Genomic DNA, 21,306 nt, shown 5'->3' with positions numbered 1-21,306 from the left:
TTTGCATCTAATTAGATAGGAATCAGGTCAGCATCTAATTAGGCCAGCACCAGTCCTGCATCTAATTAAGCGCGCATGAGATCCGCATCTAATTAGAACTGCATCTAATTAGCCCCGCATCTAAATAGATCTGCATCTAATTATATCTGAATCAGGTCTGCATCTTATTAGGCCCGCATCAGAACTGCATCCAATTACGTCTGCATCTATTTAGAGCTGTAAAAAACTAGATGTATTACAAATCCGCATCTAATAAGCCCCACATCAGATCCGCATCTAATTAGATTCGCATTTAAATAGAGCTGCATCTAATTAGGCCTGTATCAAGTCTGCATCAAATTAGGCCCCCACCAGATCCACATCTAATTAGATCCATATCTAAATCTGCATCAGGTTTGCATCTAATTAGAGCGGAATCAGGTTTTCATCTAATTAGGCCAGCATCAGTCCTGCATCGAATTAAGCGCGCATGAGATCCGCATCTAATTAGCCCCGCATCTAATTATATCTGAATCAGGTCTGCATCTTATTAGACCCGCATCAGAACTGCATCCAATTACATCTGCATCTATTTTGAGCTGTAAATATCTAGATGCATTCAAATCTGCTTCTAATAAGGTCCACATCAGATCTGCATCTAATTAGATCCGCATCTAAATAGAACTGCATCTAATTAGGCCTGCATCAAATTAGGCCCTCCCCATCAGATCTACATCTAATTGGATCCATTTCTAAATCTGCATCAGGTTTGCATCTAATTAGAGCGGAATCAGGTCTGCATCTAATTAGGCCAGCATCAGTCCTGCATCGAATTAAACGCGCAGGATATCCGCATCTAAATGGAACTGCATCTTATTATGCCCGCATCTAAATAGATCTGCATGTACGTATATCTGAATTAGGTCTGCACCTTATTAGGCCCGCATCAGAACTGCATCTAATTACATCTGCATCTATTTAGAGCTGTAAATAACTAGATATATTCAAATCTGCATCTAAATAGAACAGCATTTAATTAGGCCTGCATCAGATCTGCATCTAATTAGATCCATATGAGCCGTTCATTTTGAAAGTGGGGCAAGTCCATTTTTGAAATAAAAATTTAGATAATGGTAATTATAGATAAAGCTTGTTATGATCTTTTCATGAGAAATCTGCATCTAATAAGGCTAGCATCAAATCTGCATCAAATTAGATCCGCTTCTAAATAGAACTGCATCTAATTAGGCCAGTATCAAGTCTGCATCTAATTAAGCCAGCATTAAGTCTGCATCTAATTAGGCCTGCTTCAGACCTGCATTTGATTATAGCCATATCGATATAAATCTGCATCAGGTGTGCATCCAATTAGATCTGAATCCGTTCTGCATCTAATTAGTCCCGCATAAAATCTGCATCTAATTAGGACCGCATCTAATTAGATCTGAATCAGGCCTGTATCTAATTAGGGCCGCATCAAATCTGCATCTGATTAGAACTGCAAGTAAATAGATCAAATTAGATCTGCAACTGATTGGGCTAGCATATATGCATCAAATTAGATCCGCTTCTAAATAGAACTGCATCTAATTAGGTCTGCATGAAGGCTGCATCAAATTAGACCTGCATCAAGTCAGCATCTAATTACGCCTGCATCAGATCTGCATCTTATTAGATACATATCTAAATAGATATTCAACAGATCTGCATCTATTGAGATCCATATATAAATAGATCAGCCTTAAGCCTGCATCGAATTAAATCTGATTCAGGTCTGCATCTAATTAGATACGCATCAGACATGCATCTAATTAAATCTGCATCAAATTTGAACTGCATGTAAATGCATCTAATTAGCTGAGCATCAAAATAGAACTGCATCTAAATAGGCCTGCTGCAAGTCTGCATCTTATAAGGCCTTTATGAGGTCTGCATCTAATATGATCCATATCTAAATAGATCTGTATCAGGTGTGCATCTGATTAGGCCCTCATCAGACCTGTATCTAATTAGGCCGGCATCAGATCCGCCTCTAATAAGGCCCATCTCTAAATAAATTTGCATCTAATAAGATCTTAATCCTGTCTGCATCTAATGAGACCCGCATCAGACCTGCATCTAATTAGGCCCGAACCTAATCAGATCTGAATCAGGTCTGCATCTGGTCAGGCCCGAATTAGACCTGCATCTTATTATATCTGCTTCTTATTAGAATTGCATGTAACTAGATCTATTTAGATCTGCATCTAATTAGGCCTGCATCTAAGTAGAACTGCATATAACTTGATCTAATTAGATCTGCATCTAATTAGGCCCGCATCAGATCTATCATCTAATTAGATCCGCATCTAAATAGAACTGCATCGAATTAGGCCTACATCTAGTCTGCATCTAATTAGACCCCCATCAGATCTACATCTAATTAGATCCATATTTAAATCTGCATCTGGTTTGCATCTAATTAGATCGGAATCATATCTGCATTTAATTAGAGCAGCAATAGTCCTGTGTCTAATTAAGCGCGCATGAGATTCGCATCTAAATAGAACTGCATCTTATTAGGCTCGCATCTAAATAGATCTGAATCAGGTCTGCATCTTATTAGGTCCTCTTTAGAACTGCATCTATTTAGAGCTGCAAATAACTAGACATATTCAAATCTGCATCTAATAAGGCCCCCATCTGATCTGCATCAAATTAGATCCGCATCTAAATAGAACTGCCTCTAATTAGGCCTGCATCAAGTTTGCATCTAATTAACCCTTTATCAGATTTGCATCTAATTAGATCCATGTGAGCCGTTTATTTTGAAAGTGGGCCGAGTCCGTTTTTGAAATAGAATTTAGATAATGATATTTATAGATAAAACTTGTTATGATCTTTTAATGCGTAAACAATTCAGCTCTTAACAGTATTGAAAATACTGTTAAGAGCTAACTTGAAAACAGTATTGAAAAGTCCATCTTAGATTGAAATTATTTTTATTACGGCAAAATTTAGTTCTGGTTGCTGTATGGTGAAGCAGATGTGGCCATTTGATATCATGTCTGAAATCTAGGGCGTTTCTATCTATCCATCTTTGATAATGAAAATCGGTGGTCGTACAATGTTTCATAAATAATAAAAAGTATTTCTTAATTTTGTGTTTTGATAACAATATGTTTACTTTCAACGCTGTTGTTCAGTCCAGTGACAATGAAATAAATATCCTTGATCATATATTTTTGTTGCCAGGACATTCATTTTACCGAACGATCGTGATTTTGGAGTGGTAGAACTGGAAATCCAGAAAAACAGTTTATTGTATATTCCCCAGGTTTACTATAAAGTATTACGAAATTGTCGAAAATATAATAAATGTTTAATACATGAAAAGAAACGCGGATGTTTATTTTCAACCCAACCTCTGGAGAAAGCGGTTTAAAAGAAATAAAAATACCGATGGAGAAACCTTGAATTGTTTGACTGTAATATAGGAGACCGCGGTAGCCTGGTGGTAAGGTCTAGGCTTGTGAGTCATAGGGTTTCAGGTTCGAGACCCGATTCCACCGAAGAACCGTCGTGTAAGGGGGTCTGTTGGAAGTTAAATCCGTCATGCCAAACGTCCTCCCGGTGGCGTGGAGAGGGGGGTGCCAGCTTAGGTGTCGTCCTCGTCATCTGACCGTGGTTCAAAATTACGAGGCCCGTCCCAAAATAGCCCTAGTGTTGCTTTACAACGGGACGTTAATGTAACTAAAAAAATTAAAAAAAGACTATAATATTATAAATATTATTATTATTATCGAATATAACATTATATATAATAATATCATTATTATTGAAACACAAAATTAAGATATAGTTTTTATTATTTATGAAACACTGTACAACCACTGATTTTCATTATTAAAGATAGATAGATAGAAACACCCTAGATTTCAGACATTATATCAAACAGCCACATTTGCTTCACTATATAGCAACCGGAGCTAAATTTTGCCGTAATATATTCGGTCATAATTAATTTCAATCTAAGATGGACTTGCACTACTTTCAAAATCAACATATTTTCAATACCGTTAAGAGAAAAACTGCCATCTCCAAAGTACTGGATTCTGATTTTTTTCCCTTTAAATTGTTTACGCATGAAAAGATCATAACAAGTTTTATCTATAACTACTATTATCTATATTTTTATTTCAGAAACGGACTTGCCCCATTTTCAAAATAAACGGCTCATATGTTTTTTGTATTCAGGAAAGATGAAACATAGAGATTCGTTAAATTCTCGTGCTCAAATTTTTTGATGATTTCTATATACTTTCACTTTGTATATAGAAATGCCATCAAAAACATATCTTGTAAAAAAAACCAAGTCTCGCAACTCAGTTCTTCTATCGTAAAAAGTTGTGAGATCCATGTAATACCAAGTCGGTCAATTTATTCAGTCCCTACTTAAGGGGCCTTCTGTCTTAAGTTATTACGTAATTAGATAGCCTAACAACATCTTATAGAGACAAGATGGTTTTTTTTCCAAACCACTCATTCTGTCGAATATTTCAGATAAGCGTAAATGAATATATGTTAAAGTAACATTGGATATCATCGACACTTCGTATATGATAAACAACAGTACTTCTTTCAAATCTGATCTCAGAACTTGGAGCACTTCATCAGAAAGTGGCTTGTACTTCGGTGTTTCCTTGTGTTCTACAGGCAGCTGCAATAGTCTATGTATAGTCAATCCATTCACATTGAATGCAGCTATTCCTGTTGGAGCACTAACTGCCTCCTTTTTGTTTAAATACGTCTTAACCCAAACTTTCCGAGTTTTTATTAAAAATCTCTTTCCAGTGCCACCAGTTCCACTCACAAAACAGCGTAAAACGTCAACGTTATTATCTGTTGTGTCCATTTTATTTGTGATCATATCGAAGACTCTTTTTTGATCGGCATTAAGTTTTGCGATCACACTTTGAAGATCAGTTTGCTCTGCTTCAACCAGATTGATTTTCTGAAAGTCACCCATTGCGTTTGCAGCTTCCACAGCTTCAAATTGAATTATTTCAAATTAGATATTGTTACAAACCTATAATTTTGCTTCCCAGCGAGAATTGTGTCATCATAAGAAAGACCGTTTAACAGTAATCTGTATTGGATGTTGTCGGATGCCGAGCCAGTGATCCCAGAGCTTGGTGACAAACTTGGCGACCATTTGGCGACGAATTTGCAGACAAAATGGATAATACTCGAAACTTCGAGAAATTTATCGATCCGTCCATTATTACACGCATATTTTAGTTTTTACTCGATTTATACACTAAACACTAATTGTATTCTAAATATGAAGCTTCTATGTGTGCTAGAAGTGCCTTAGAGTTTTGATGATCGGTCAGTCAGTCAGCCAGTCAGTGACAAAATTCACAAACTTTGACTATTTATAATTTTTAAACTACTGATTCGAATTTAATTAAATTCGATATATACAGTGTTTATATAATGCCTGCTTGGTTACTGAAAATTCAGACTTCTAGTTTTATTCACAACGAAGTTATAGGGAGTCTAAAATGTCCTGAACTGCTCCGAGAAAAGGATGGTGAGGCCGTGCCGCTTGTTTTTGCTCGACTTGGCGGGCAGATCATCAAAAAATTATTGTATATTTCATGTACGGTATATATACTTTCACTTTGTATATAGTATATAGAAATTTTATATAGAAATCATCAAAAAATCTTTGAATATTTCATGTACGGTAAAGTAAAAAGAAATATAACTGTAGAAGATCTAACATTATAATCAAACATAATGTTTCAGTTTGATTAATTATATTTTAGGCATGCCTGTCCTACATTTAATCAAAAATGAATGGAACGATGGAAGTCGAATTAAGCTGATATTAAAATTTTTAGCAACTTTAAGAGAAAATGTTTATCTCAATAAATTTCAAAATATGACCAACCTTTAATATAAATACATTATGGAAGAATTAAGATACTTTTTTAAAGTTTTGTACTTACATATTTCTGTTGCAAATAGTTACTGCAGGTAACTTGAAGTGGCTTGGAGTTGTAACAGCAATATTGGTTGTTGTCGGATAAGTATAATAATACGAATAAAAATCCAAAGATTGATAGAAGAAAAATACCATACATGTAAGAAAGATTATGTACTTAAAGGCTCTCCAGAGAATTCGTGTTAAAGAAAATAATCTCTTATTCCGTTTATTTTTAGCAGAATTTCCAATGCTCACTCTGATGGTTTTATATGGATCTGTATGACTCTCAGATAATGGAGTCTGATTATCATTTGTCACCTGTTAAAAATATAAAAAACGTAAATAATGGGGTGCAGAATGTAAATATTGATAAAAAATTAATTCTTATAAGATAATTAACTGCAGATTTTTCAAAAGAGTTGTTCTGATTTCATTTGAGTATAATTTCACTATAAACAGCAATAGGAGGCGAAAATTTCTATGAAATACAAATTTTAAGACAAAGATTTGTTTTTTTCTTCTTTATTTTCATGCAATAGGCATGCGATTTTCATCTAGGTATCATGTAAAGCATTTTCTAATCACAACTTTAACTTATTTATTATTGCTCGAAAAATGATGTTAAGGCAATTTTACGGCACATTTAAATCAAATGGACATTATTACGATACATTTAACGATTTAAATAAAAAAGAACGATACCAAAAGTATTAACCTTATTAATAGAAAAGTAATAACGATATTAGTATGAGATTTTCAATAAATATCCGACATTTAGAATATCTGAACAGCATCCGGATCAAAAGATATCATACAATACTGTTTGTTGCAGGATACCGAGACAGGCATCCTTCGACGATTGTACTTCACTGAGGGGTGGTACGCAGAAAGTTGAATAGTTATTAGCCTCTTAATTCTGCAAATAATCTGAATTTACCCTATTGTTAAATATAAGCTTCTCCTCTTTTCATCTTTCCTCTCACAACTTTTTTTTGATAAAATAAACGTCTCTTGACGCATGCGCAAAAACTCAGAGGATTTTCAAATACAAGAATAAACAATATCTTGTGATGATAAGGAAATAACGATATAGAGAAAATGCATAGTATTATCAAAAGCACATCATTGGCTGAGAGCATGTTTCACAGTATCTAGTATGATCTAACTTAAGCTGATAATGTTATTAATAAAAATTACTTTACTTAAAAGAATGATTGGATTGAAAGTAATTAAAGGTGACGAAAGTAATAAAAGTATAATTGAAGGTACTTATAAATAGACTGTCCTATGGCTGTTCAGAATCTTATACCGGCCGAAACAATGTGGCTGCGACCGGGTGAATACAGGCTGCCACGAAACAACTTCATCCAATACCAAGATACAATAGTATTAGAGAGAAAACCAGAAAGACCAATTGGTGACAATCAACCAACTCCTCCTTCACTTTAAGGCCTTCGAATCACCACACAGCAGAATTATATCTTTAGGAAAATTTTCTCTGACATAACCATTCGTTGAAAGGTCCCAATTTACACTGAAGATAACTAAATAATTTCTTTAAAAAAATTCGGCAGTTGAAAAGTTACTTATCTTATTTCAAGTAAACAAACGCAGAAATTATTTATTTAACCAAATAGATGACAATAGCATATTATAATGAGTCTTTAACTAACTTTTTCTCTCAGTTTATTGGCCATTTACATCTTTTGGTAAGTCAGACTTCACATTTTTGAAATCTGCTGTAGGTGAAATATGTTGAAAATCACTGCTATAGAATTTGAAATTTCAACTCAAATTTGACCCTTGAAGACGCTCCAAAATCTGAATTCATTAGAAAAGAAATTTTATTTTGCACGTTTTAGTAATTCTTCCAGAAATAGGGACCTCTCCAAGAAATAGGTATTCATGGCATAGTGACATACAAAATTAGAAATAATTGAAGGAGTTACTCAAATTGACATCTGCAGTTTTCCTTTGTGTGTCTACATTTCCTAAAGCCACATCTATGATTTCCCAGAGGATTGGATTCTTATTGATGTTTGCTATATGGATGTGTGCTAATATTGCTCGAAATGACAAAAAGCCGTGCGATAAGAACTTAGACACATTATACATATGATGGCTACTTCATGTGTTTATAGAAATATAGTGACTTTAAGTCAGAGAAATATTATTGGCTGTATGACAAATACTGTGTCTATAACACACTGTTTCTGTTACTACAGTTTGCATATATCATAAATGAGCTTAAACATGTTAAAAATTAACAGGAAGCATTGATTAAAGACGGGTGTGTTTCTAATGCTAGAAAAAATAAAAACAGCCAATAAACAGCGCTGGTTTTAAGTTATATGTTGTGCTTAACCACACACAATTTTTGTTACTATAGTTTGCATATACCATAAATAAGTTTAAACAAATAAAATTTAACAGAAGGCATTGATATAAGTGATTACCATGCTAGAAAAAAATAAGAAACAATGGATAAATTTCTTACTTCTTCAGCAATTGGTCTTAAGTAACTATTCATTCTGAAAACTGGCTACAAATTTTGCAAGAAATGCATATAAGTAAGACTCAAATTCACCAGAAATGCAGATAAAAGTAAATGATTTTGAGCTATAGTCTCTAAATTAAAAGGAAAAATGCCAGTGCTACATATAATGTTGACGAAAATGAAATGAATACGTGAAAGAGGTTTCACCTATTGCATGTTTTGTCTAGACATTCATTTTTCATCAAAAATAGTCATAACCCTGTATTTCATCACATTTTAATCCCAGTTGGCTTGTTGCGTGTTTTTCATTTAACTCTATTGAGTTTGAACTGTCATTTAATGTTATTACTCTAGCAGTTTCATTAAATAATACCGTTTTCAGAGAATTAAATGTTTAAAAGACAGTAATGGCCAGTTTTAGTCCAGCCGAATAACACTTTGCCAGAAAAAAAACATGTGAGCATTTTTATGGATTTAATTAGTTGAGATGGTCAGTAAAATGTGCGATATATCATGCAGCAGGGCATTGATCTTGATAAGGTAGGAAAGGGGTGGAGGTTAGTTATTTGGATGCAAATAAATTCAATATTATTAGTATTCAAATAAATTCAATAACTTAAAAATGCAATGATATAAATAAATGAAATGTGATATGTAATCCTGTGGCTACAATTGTAATTTTATGTCAAATTTTGGTATCAGTCGGGTGGAAAAAAAGAGTCTAAAATACAAATTGGATTTTCAGATACTTGTGTATTAACTGCGTGCAACGGATTGGTCGTCAAAAATCACATGATGGGTTCAATAAAAATGCTAAATTCAAATCAATGATCAATATTTCGCAACAATTGTCTGACAAAGTCATGGAATGCATTGTTGTTTTTATCCAAAATCGAAAATTTTATGTGAGAAGAGGGAGATAATACTTTTATTAAAGAATGTAAGAGAAAATTTCTGGGAGATTATTCCCCTTGGCAAATGAAGCATTTTGTTTCAATGCTTTGTGAATATATATCCTCAAACAAACAATATTTATTTTTAAATAGAATAACTTAAATAGAATAATAGAATTTTAAATTTTAAAATCACTTTCAAAAAGGCAGGAAATTTCTAAAAGAAGTGAACCTCTTTTCACCTCTTTTTTATTTAAAAATAATGAATAATTTATGAGCACAAAAAAGGAACACGTTCAAGCATTAATTGATTGAAAAAGTCGTCTTGGAAAGAAATGATAGCTTTATCTGCTTTAGAAAGTATATGCATAGCTAAATGATTAAAAATAAAATAGGTTTAAAAAAAATGTAACTTGGAAATTTGAAATAAACATATTTTTAATGTAGAGTAAAAAAACACATTAAAATTGGCTGAATAGAAATGTGTAAAGCAAAGCATTAATTAAAAGGAAAAATTTAGAAAAAAAATTGAAAGATTTATTTTTTCATTAATTATAAAAATGAGAATATATGTGTACATATGTTGGCGCTTTACAAATCAACCAGAGTAGTAAACTTGCACTTGCGCATGTACATTGTAGTAGAAATGCAGACTTCAGAGTGATTTTATTTGAAATTTTAATTAGAATTTTAAGAATTTAATTAGAATATTAAGATTTAAGCAAAATTTTGAAGTTTTCCCACCGTAAATTCCGATAAATAGATCAACAGATATTCAAAATATTATAATACTAATTGTTTCGGAATAGTGATTGCTCAATTTTCCTTCTAATATTTTAAATTAGTTTTGTCTGCATTCAAAAAATAGCTTAAGAATTCTAAATTAAATCAATGTTATTATAAATGCATATTCAACAAATCAATTTCATATTTTTGAGAATGAAAAAGAACTTCATTTCAATAATCTGGCTAAAATCTTCGATTTTGAAAAGAATTGTCTATGAGTTACAAGGCATAAGAATCGGCTAACCGTGTATTAAACAATGAAGCTTTTTTTTCAAAGTGAAAATTATTTTAAGGTTTTTGAATCATAATTATTTTCTTTTTGAAATTTAATATCTTATTTGATTAAACAATTTTTGAAATTATTGAAAATTATATAAAGAATACTTACTGAAAATTTCTTGTTTCTTATTTTTTGCATTACATGCTTTTTGCTGCAAAATACATTAGATTTTATGTATTTAAAAGAAATACATTATTTCTAAAAATAAATATTTCATCCTAAATTCTGAATTTTCTTATATAAAGAACTGTCTATCAGTTTTTAGGATCATTATACAATTAATTGTAGCATGTTCCATATCAAGAAATATATTCGTGTAACTGTTTTCTAAATGCAACCGATTTGTTCTTCATAAAGAAATTTCAATTCTAAACTGAATTTTAAAATATATAATTCTTTTTACTTTAAATATGATACTTACTTTCACGTTAAGAAAACTTGGGGAGTGGAATTTGTTATATTTTATGGCATGGATAAATATGATTAATATGTTGTAATTAATAATTAAACTATGCTAATAATTTAAGAATGAATAATGTAATGCGTAATTTCATGTAAAATAATTTCAATAAACATTTCTTTCATTTAAAACATTTCTTTCGTGTGACATTAGAAAAAAATGCTCGCTGTTCATTCTATTTACTTTATCTTTAAATTCATCTTTTTGAAATTATTTTGAATTTGTTTTGCTTCTGTTAACCCTTTAAAGGGCCATTTTTTTCTAATCATATTATGTTAAAATATTTTTAGGCTTGAAATTAGAATAGGAAAAGGGATTCATTTAGCTTATTAGATAATTTTAATTTGATTAATTAATTAATTTAGTTAATTAATAATTAAGTGACAAACCAAGACACATCATTTTGTGTGAGATAAAGAACTGAAGCATCTAAGTTTCTGTCTTTCTAAAAAAATTTGTCAGAATTTATGCCAACCTACATAATTTCATGCAAGGATTGATAAATTTGGTGGGAAGCATACTTCCCACGGCCTTGGAAAGGGTTAAATTTTTTATCTAGTTACATTTTTTTAAAAGAATAAGTTAATTTTTGTGTTTCATGAATTATTACATTCAATAAACTGCTTTTTATTGCCCATATTAATGCTTAATTAAAATATAAAATATAAAAATATATAAATTAAAACAACTAATTAAAATACTTTAATTTCAGTTTAAAACAATGTTTCAATTTGTATTCAAAATTTTCAATTGTTATTTGAAAAACTGCGTCATTTATATGATTATCACATTACGCTCTTAATAACACAGCATTTCGTAATCTTTATTTATCTTTAGCGAAGAAACCGGCTGAGTAATTTTAAATTCATCTTTCAATAATATACCAATCTTTAAAAGAGCGAAACATATGCTTACTGCTTAGTAATCATTAAAAATTTGACAGTTAAGCGAACTTCACATCTAAAGGGTGTTTTTCTCCCATTTGCTTCAAAAAGCTTATTCTTATCTCTGGCTATACTTTTAAGTTCTTTAGACTGTTCACAGACTGATTCTTTAATCCAAAGCTGTATTGAGCAATTGTCGATACATAATATATATTTCAAAAACGCAGATGAGATCTGGAGTTTTAAATCATCATTCTTTCAGTTTCTTGTACGAATAACTCTGTTACAATCATTAATCATTAAAAATGATGAAGTCTGATTTAAAGAATGACTACGATTTATACGAAATTCTTGAAGATGAAGATTCTCAGTGTCGGGGATTTAGAGTTAAATGCAAAGGGAGATTCAGCAACCCTAAATTTTATTATGCATTGTCGAATACAGTTGTTATTTTAGAAGGTATTTATTTCACATACTTCATAGGAGTGATTTCTACCTTAGAGAAACGCTTTGAATTCGGCAGTTTAGTCTCAGGATCTATTATTATCGCAGATAGTATATGTGAAATATTGGTGAGTTTACTGCTTGTCTGTTTTCCTTGGAAGTCGTTCACAATTAGCAGCTCAGTATTTAGCAGTGCCGTTGTGTCGATGAGTTGCTTCATGTGCACAGTTCCTTATTTTATTTATGGACCTGCTGTTCATCTTCTGCCCCAGCAAACTCGAGATATTTCTGGATCATCATATCATAAAACTGAAGAGCAAGAAAACTTCGTAAAATATGTGGCTATTATCATGCTATTTCTTGCTAATTTCTTGCGTGGATTAGGAAATAAAGAGTGCTTCCTGAAGACATTATTCCATTTTGGAGATGCAAAAGGCAAAATGTTCGATTACAGTGAGTATATTTTGAATTCTTCACTACAAAAATGTAATTATGCATTTTGAAAATCGAAATATTTCATTTGATTCAATGCATATTGTTAAACTAAAAGAAAATTCAGTGTCTTATTTTTTTAGCTTTTAATTGTCAAAATTGAAATTGCTTCTGATAAAAATAAACAAATGGAGAATTAAAGAGCAGAAAAGATTTCATAGAAAGATTTCGATTATGTGTTTCCTAACTAAAGCATTATATTTATTTGAAAAGCAAAATTTAACATAGAAAAAAACTTTATTTTTGAATTTTGCCCAGATGTTATATGAAACTTTAGCTAGTTACTTCATGATTCATTCTTCATTTACACTCAATGGAGAAATTTTACACTTCAAAAGAAAAGTGTAAACTTTTGCTGATGAATAAATTATTTATCTCTATAACGAGAGTTCAAATATTGTATTTTTACCAATAGAAATCTTTTATTATATCACTATAACATTTTAGAGAGTTTAAGTAGATAATAATTTAATCGTACTAAATCTGGACCATTTTGGATTGCAACTATCCTTTTAATCAAAATTGCAATAGCTTTTTAAACTGAGATTTTCTTAGCTTCATAGTTTTGTCATACAGTAATTATAATGATTCATTTCTCAATATTCAGATATGGAAAATCCATTCATTTCATGAATTTCAACTAGCTGACAGTTGAACATAATTCTCATATTCAGAAAATTCACATTAAATCTGATAGTATATTTTTCCTCTGGAGAATTTTTGATGTCAAATATTTTAAGAAAGCTGATAAAGCTGTTTGTGAACTTATTCTAATCTGCTGATATCGTAAAGGCCCTATTTTCCTTATTTATATCATATGTTTATACAATCCTTTTATTTATTTAAAAGCTTATTCACCATTCAAGAAAAATCCAGATATCTGTGCTTTAGGAAAAATATTTCCACCAGCTCAAATATATTTAGAGTTAAATTCTGACTAATTTGAAACATTTAAAATAATTTTTATTTTGCTGTTTATAATTTTTGTTTCAGATCAAGGATTTTGAATAATTTAACACTCATTTTAATAACATTATTCCTATTAGTTTATTTAAGGATAGAAATATACATATAAGAAGAAAATAAAGCGTAAATCGAAAAGTCAATCAATCAATCAATTTATTAACGACATTTTTTAAAAATAAAATATTACAAATCAAAATTAACTTTCGAATTATTTTTTCTTTACTAAGACAAAAATAAATAAATAAATAAATAAATAAAAAAGAAATAAAATTCGCTGTTCATATAATTTCAACACGCTACATTCGCTACCACTTGTAGATGGAACAAAATTAATGAAGCCCTAATTGTTGTATATTAAACTCCTCAGCAATCGGTTATTTTGTATACCTTAATTCATATAATTTGAAATTGTTGCCAATTTTAGGAAAAAACTTTGCAAGAAGATTCTGGCCATTCATAGATATGTTGCTTAACGACCTGATATGCATAATAAAGCTATTTATGGAAGACACTATTTTTTTTCCTGTCGAAAGTCAAGAAACATTTATGACAGAATCATTAGGTTTTAATTTCTTTATTTTATAAGCAACTCAAGTGATTTCATTGATACATTTTTTATTGTTTTATAAATTTTCCTTTATTTATTATAAATTTATTTTTTGTATTTTATTAAATCAAGACATTTTTAGTACTTATTAAGGAACAAAACAAATATGTTTTAATAGCTTGTAGCAGTTGGCATTACGCTATCTTCTCTTTTGGAAAATATATGGAAATACATGATTAGGTACACATCCCATAGTGCACTGCGATCGTTAATAAACTGAGATGAGATGCTGTTCTGTGAGGTGCGCTCGTTAATGTTTTGCCTTGTCTTTTTTTGTGTGAAACGTGAGGATTAAAGAAATGTCTTCGAAAACATACGTCCTCTTGCTTCCACTGCATGGATCATAATGATCATGATCCAGCATAAGCTGATCAAATCTTTTAAGTAAATTTCGCAATGAACTATATAGTTCTTTACTGGAAAAGTTAGTGCTTACTAAATAGGAAATACTTAGTTTTTAACCTTAATCTGATGTTTTAACATTTATTTTAAAATGAATGCTTTATTGTCTGGGCAATTGTTAAATTTATCGAATTGTAGACTTAAAAAATTTGAGTTGAAACAGTAAGAAAACAATTTATTTTATGCTAAAAAAAAACAAGCACAATTTTTGAAAAACTTTAAGGATATTTCAAAAATAAATTTTAAGCGGTAACAGACAAGGTATTTGATTTTGTTCTTATTAAACAAGAATATCAATAGGGTGATATTTCAAAATGCATGCAAAGCATTAAAAAATCATATGCTGCTTTTTTAGCTTGCTCATCTGGTATTCTTATCTAATAATGATAATTTGTTTTTTATCTCTTTGTGTTTGTTTTGTAATATTTGTTGATTTTTTTATTACCATTTCCATCTTATTCAGTAATATTCTTATTTCTTATTTCTTATATCTCTTATTTATATTTTTAACGAAAGTAATTTATCAATAACAGTTCTCTGCTTCTGTTTCACTGACAACCGTTACAATTCATTCGATACATTTATTAGAGACTTGCCGTGTTTTATCTCTTTTGGTTATCTCAAACTTCATCGAGGCTAGGGTCCAACCCATTAAGATTTGATTAAGAAGTCGATTTCTTTTTTTCACTGGCTCAATCTCCAATTCCTTATCTATTACGTAATTGTTTATACACTTGAGGAATTTCCTGAAGTTATAGTAAATCGGATGTTACAACTCAGGGTATGCAGCCAATTCTTTTCGATGTTTTCAAATTTAACTTAAGAAATGGAACACAACTTTACTGCCGTCCCCTCCACCGATTCCGAATATGAAGAATCTAAAGAAATAGAATACAAATGTGGCATAGGAAAGTTCAAGCCTAAATGGATGCAAAGATTTGCAGATCCGAAAGTCTATTTAGTTATCTTTTGTACAGTGGGAGTCCTTGAAGGAGCGTATTTTACTTATTTCGTCGGTGTTTTGACAACATTGGAGAAACGGTTTGGTTTTGAAAGTCAACTCTCAGGTGTAATTTTCATCGCTGATAACATAAGCGCTACATTAATCAGCTTCATAGTTGGTTATTATGGTCAGAAATGGCACAAGCCAAGAGTCATTGCTTTTGGTATGGTAATGGTATCCTTGAGTTGTTTTATATGTACCATTCCATATTTTATATATGGTCCAGCTTTGCATCTTTTGGTGAGAGAAATACATGTGACAGGTGATAAAAATCAAGAATTCTGTGAAGGAGAGGAGAAAATTGAGAATTGTGACAATACAGTTAGTTCATCTAAGGTACCAGTTGCTACAATTTTGTTTCTGGCGAACTTCTTGTGGGGTTTTGGATATACAGCTTATTATACGATTGGGGCTCCTTATTTAGATGATAATGTTAAGAAGAAAAATGCTCCAATGTATTTCAGTAGGTATACGTTTTCAGTACTTTATATGATGTGTATAGTCAATACTAATTATGAGCATCATTGCATTTCTTTTCTCATATATTTTACTATTTTATATTTACTCCTTTCTTATAATTTTCCTATTTTATTTATACATATTTTAATATCTACTATTTTTCTGTTGTTTGACATTCTGAAAAATTTTAATGTAAATGAGCCAGGGTCCAATCGTCGGTTTTGTTCTTTAATGGCCTGTTATTTTATTTCGGGCTTTCTTATCGGAAGGAGCATCTTTCCCTGTTTGACTTCGGCTTAAGCAGAGTTTGGATGTTGTAGGTACTATTATAATAAGTTTCGATAGTATTTCTTTTACAATGATGCTGTTGGACCTTTGTGTTATTTTTCTTTATACAAAACCAGTAGTTATTATCATACCGTTAAGGTATTTCTTTTGGTAGTATAATTTATCAAATCCAAATGTATGACAGTTTTATTACCTTTAAAAAATAAGAAAATTGCATTTAATATTATTTGGAAATTTTTTAGTGCACATTTTCGAAACGGGAACATAATTGCTTATTGCAACTTAAAGAATTAGAATGTTTAGTCAAGGAAATGATAAAAAAGTTTTTATTCAAATGCAATATTTTTACAAGTAACAAATGAATTGCATCAACAACATATGAAAAAGGGTTTTTTTTTCTTTTCATTGTATATTTGTAAGTTATTTTTTTCTGCAAAAAATTCAATATTCCATATTAAATCATAAAAAATATTCATAATTAAGAATGATTTCATAAAGATATACCATTTCAATCATATGCATTCGTTGAGAGACAGTGTATCAGCTGAAGTAATGCATATAGATATACAATAACATATCCTTATTAACATGATATTAATAACTCATTGATAAAAGAAATACATATAAAATATATAATATTCAATATCTCCTCTTGAAAATTCTGGTTAATTCTTCTGCAAGTTATAATTTATAAAACTTCTTAATATTAATTTACTCAAGAATGATCGCTATTGTTATTTGTAATATAGATAATCACATATAATTTTTGCCAATGACTGAAATACACGCACGCACGCAAACACACACACACACACACACACACACACACACACACACACACACACACACACACACACACACACACACACACACACACACACACACACACACACGCACACATTTTGTGTATAAAAGAAATGTTTATTAATGAATATATTAGTTAAAAGCATTTTATTTCAAATAAAATATATTCAGAATTGTGAGCATTTACTTTTGTATAATAATTTTGATACAAATGAAGTACTGCAATAGTAAATGGCATTAAATAATGTGATGTTAATAACGTCATTTACATCTTATTGATGGGAATTTTCCTTGAATTAAAGGTTTGCTAAATCATTTTAAACGTGATAAATATTAGAATGAAAATTTTCTTTGAATTAAAAACTTGAGAAAAAGTCCAAATTTTACTAGAAATTAAGAAGTATTAAGATATGGTTGTTAAAATAATACAAATAAATACAAATAAGTTTCCTGTTTATGTGTAACAGAATTTTTAAAAAATATATTTATTTTGTTTCCCCAGATTCAGATTAATAATTTGTTTTTCCTTTTCTTTATTTCAGTAACATAAGCTTTTCAATATTCCATATTAAATCTGAATATTTATTCGTAGATGAGTTATATTTACATCATAGATTTTTCTTTCGAATTCATAACGTTCTTTTAGAAGAAAATTTAAACATTTAAATAGATGACTAAAATACTAGTTGCCGGCGTCCTTGCATAGGGGTAGCGCATCTTCCCCGTGATCTGGGGCAGGCATGGTTGTTCTTCATCTGTGTTCTATCTGTGAGGTGTGTGAATGTGCCCCCCCCCTGTAAAAAGGGATTGCGCAAGCGAATGTGTGAGTTTCATCTCCATATGAGCAAGAAGTCAGATTTCTGCCCTCGGGAGCTCAGGGGTCTTTACCATCAGAAGCTACTGCCCCCCTCTTTCCGTGGTAACGCAGACACGACATCATCATCATCAAATATTAGTTTAATTCAAATTTTAAACAAAAAATATTTTATTATACTTTTATAAAAGTGTTTACATACACATTTGTATGCAAAAAATTTTCTTATGAGTAATGAGATAATTTAAATTTATAAGTTGTATTTAGAAACCGAAATAGTTTAAATGTAACATTTCAGTTGTTGGAAAAGTACATGATATAATATATTATACAGGGTGGCCGTAAAATAACTTTCCCTGTTTGGTGGCATCTGCAGCTAAAATGAATGGACGAAGTTAAACCACATTTCATATACAGACTGTGGAAGGCATGGGAAGATAAATTACGCAGAAAAAAATTGGTACCAAAAATTGCTGATAGGGGAAATACTGGTGCTGTGAGAGTACAATTATGAATGAATTCATGAAACTCACAGGAAATAATCTTTTATTCATCAATAATGAGGTTCCCTGAACAGCGTACAACATTTTCAAAATGCTGACCCTCCCTGTGTACAACATATTGCATACGGTGTATGATGTACTCTACTGTTGTGTGTAAAGTGTAATAACAGCCCGTCTTATATTCTGTATATAAGACATACAGGTTTGCTTAAGAGCAGACACGGTATTAGGTTGTCTTTACGCTGGATAGGTAGGGCCCATATTAAAAACACATTAACAACCGATCACGAACAGTCAAGAACACATCAATAGTCAAGAACGAACTGCTAACAGGTCGTCTGATCTTTTGTTTTTACAAGGAATTCATGTACTGTTGTCATGCACACACTAGGAATTTTATATAATCTATCCAGATATGCAAATTCCTGGTACGTACTTGACAACAGCTCCAATATTTTTCCTATCGGCAACTTTCAGTATTAACTTTTTTTCCCTGCGGAATTCATTTTCCCATGCCTTTCTCAGTCTGTATATGAAATCTGGTTTCATTTTGTTCATTCGTTTTAGTTGTAGATGCGGCCAAACAGGGAAAGTTATTCTATGGCCATCCTGTATTAATCGTAGAGAATAGAAATCGAAAAAGGAAATTTATTTTTCCATTATCTAAAAATAATTTTGAATTTTTTTTCTTCAAAAACCTATAGACTGATATACACTGTCTCTATGAATTGCCAAAAAAGATCCTGGCAAATATTTCATTTTAATTCTTTTATTCCAATTGAAAGGTCAACCGCTTGCACTGAGTCACCGAGGAAAGCAGTTTCCCTTATATGTAGGAGATCGAATCTGATTTAACCTGAAGTGCTATATCAGATGCTTCGGTTCGCTTTGATCAATTGATAAGGCCTTCCTTTTCCTGAAAATTTTTTTATGATGAATTCTTTACAATTACAAGGAAATCAAAGTGGGATAAGAAACATCATATACGAACAAGCATAAATATTTAAACTGTTGGATGAATGAATTTTACTCCAGCCAACATTTATCAATAAAAAAATATCAAAAAAATATCTAGCCAGAAACATGGTAATGTTTATAATTATGGTAGCATGGTGATATTAATAATTAAGGTAGCATGGTGATGTTTATAATTATGGTAGCATGGTAATGTTTATAATTAGGGTAGCATGGTAACATTTATAATTATGGTAGCATGATAATGTTTATAATTAACTCCTCAATATTTATATTATTGTAAAAAATATTTTTAATTAGTGCAAAAATAATTAACAGTTTAAAATAAAGTTAAGGACTTCAGAATTATTTTTCCTTTCAACCTTTTTCTTTGTAATTGAAAGCATGAAATGGATTGAAGCGTATGTTCTATAGAATGTCAAATACTTTTTATTTGTCACTTAAAGTAGAAATATTTTTAAAAGCCAGTGGTTTTGATTGATTTTCTGGGTAAATAATTCAAAACTCACTTATTTGACTGTGGAACAACTCTTAGTTTTATTGGAAATTCGTTAATTATTACTTGAAATTCTTGACAAAAATAGTGCTCTTTATTTTCAATTTCCATTCTTGAATTACTCAGTGATGATAATAATAAACCCAATTTAAATAATCTTTCATTCTTGGTATAGCTATAATAATGTGATTTAAAAAGTATTTTTAACCACTGCAATGCAATAGAATAACTATTTAATGAAAGATATTGTTATAAAATAAAGTTCCAAATATTTTTTGAAAGGCTTAGTAGAAGCACACGGAAAAAAAACTGTACGAAATTAAACTGCGATCACTGAAACAAATTTTTGAAATTTTTATGGTGCAAAATGTATTTTGAACATTGATATGTTCGCAAGATATTTAGGAAAATGTTAAGATTTTTTTTTTTTAAAAGATTAATTAAAATTTTAAGGAACTTATTTTTAGTTAGCACATTTAGCACTTATTTTTTAGTAAACAAGCTTATTTTTAGTGAGGGCCTAATAAATGATTATCTACATAATTCGACAGATGTAGGACTAATTTTCTACTCTTTAATATGTTCGTGATTTACAGATATAGCTCTAGTTTATAAACGTCATCATGTTAAAATTTTTCTTTACTCTAACTACATCATTTAAATTTATAATTTATACTTATTTTATTAATAAGTATAAATATTTTTAATTTATTATAAGTGAAATATTTTTAATATAATATTTCAAATATTTTAAATTTATTATATAACATATTATTAAAACATTCCTAATGTTTTATTGGGTAAGAGAATAAATGGAAAAGTATAGAAATAGGAACTGGAGGTAGAAACCTAAAGTTTCCATTCCTAATGTCCTAAAATTCCTAATGTCTTAATGAGTAAGACAATGGAAAAGTATCGAAACAGGAACTGGAGGTAGAAAGCTAAAGTTTCCATTTTTTTTCTTTCTGGTTTACAAAGTATAAAGAAAACATTGTAATCGGCAAAAAATTCGAACATGTGATCTTTGAAGATTATCCACATTTCAGTTGTCCCTGAATTCCAAAAAACACATTTTTAGCATTATGTCTGTCTGTCTGAGAAAACAATAACTCAAGAACACTTTAAGATAGGAGGCTGAAATTTATAAAATATGACTATATTTGTAGATACTTTTCAAATTTTGAAAGAAATGCCTTTATAAGAAGTTTGTTTATTTGGCTGTTTGTTTGTTTATTTTGTTCCTCTATACAAGAAAACTCAAAGAGTTTGGTAAATAAAATTTGAAACACATATTTATCAT

At 30.4% G+C, this 21,306-nt stretch overlaps 1 protein-coding gene across 2 annotated transcripts in view; it reads left to right on the top strand.

The window, feature by feature from the left end:
* LOC129981070 (solute carrier organic anion transporter family member 74D-like) overlaps window positions 1-21,306 on the top strand; it is a 75,933-nt gene that overhangs the window by 26,664 nt on the left and 27,963 nt on the right. Inside the window, exon 1 of one of the 2 annotated variants that reach the window (XM_056091715.1) lies at window positions 15,415-16,130. The exons of the other annotated variant lie outside the window; for it this stretch is intronic. Within the exon in view, the coding sequence (XP_055947690.1) occupies window positions 15,491-16,130 (640 nt within the window). The 5' untranslated portion in view covers window positions 15,415-15,490. Of the gene's footprint in view, window positions 1-15,414; window positions 16,131-21,306 lie in introns of those variants that run through there. 2 annotated transcript variants of the gene reach the window in all.

The sequence above is a fragment of the Argiope bruennichi genome, chromosome 8 (assembly GCF_947563725.1).
Source record: "Argiope bruennichi chromosome 8, qqArgBrue1.1, whole genome shotgun sequence".
Taxonomy (NCBI): Eukaryota; Metazoa; Arthropoda; class Arachnida; order Araneae; family Araneidae; genus Argiope; species Argiope bruennichi.
This window is presented reverse-complemented; position numbering and strand designations above follow the sequence as displayed.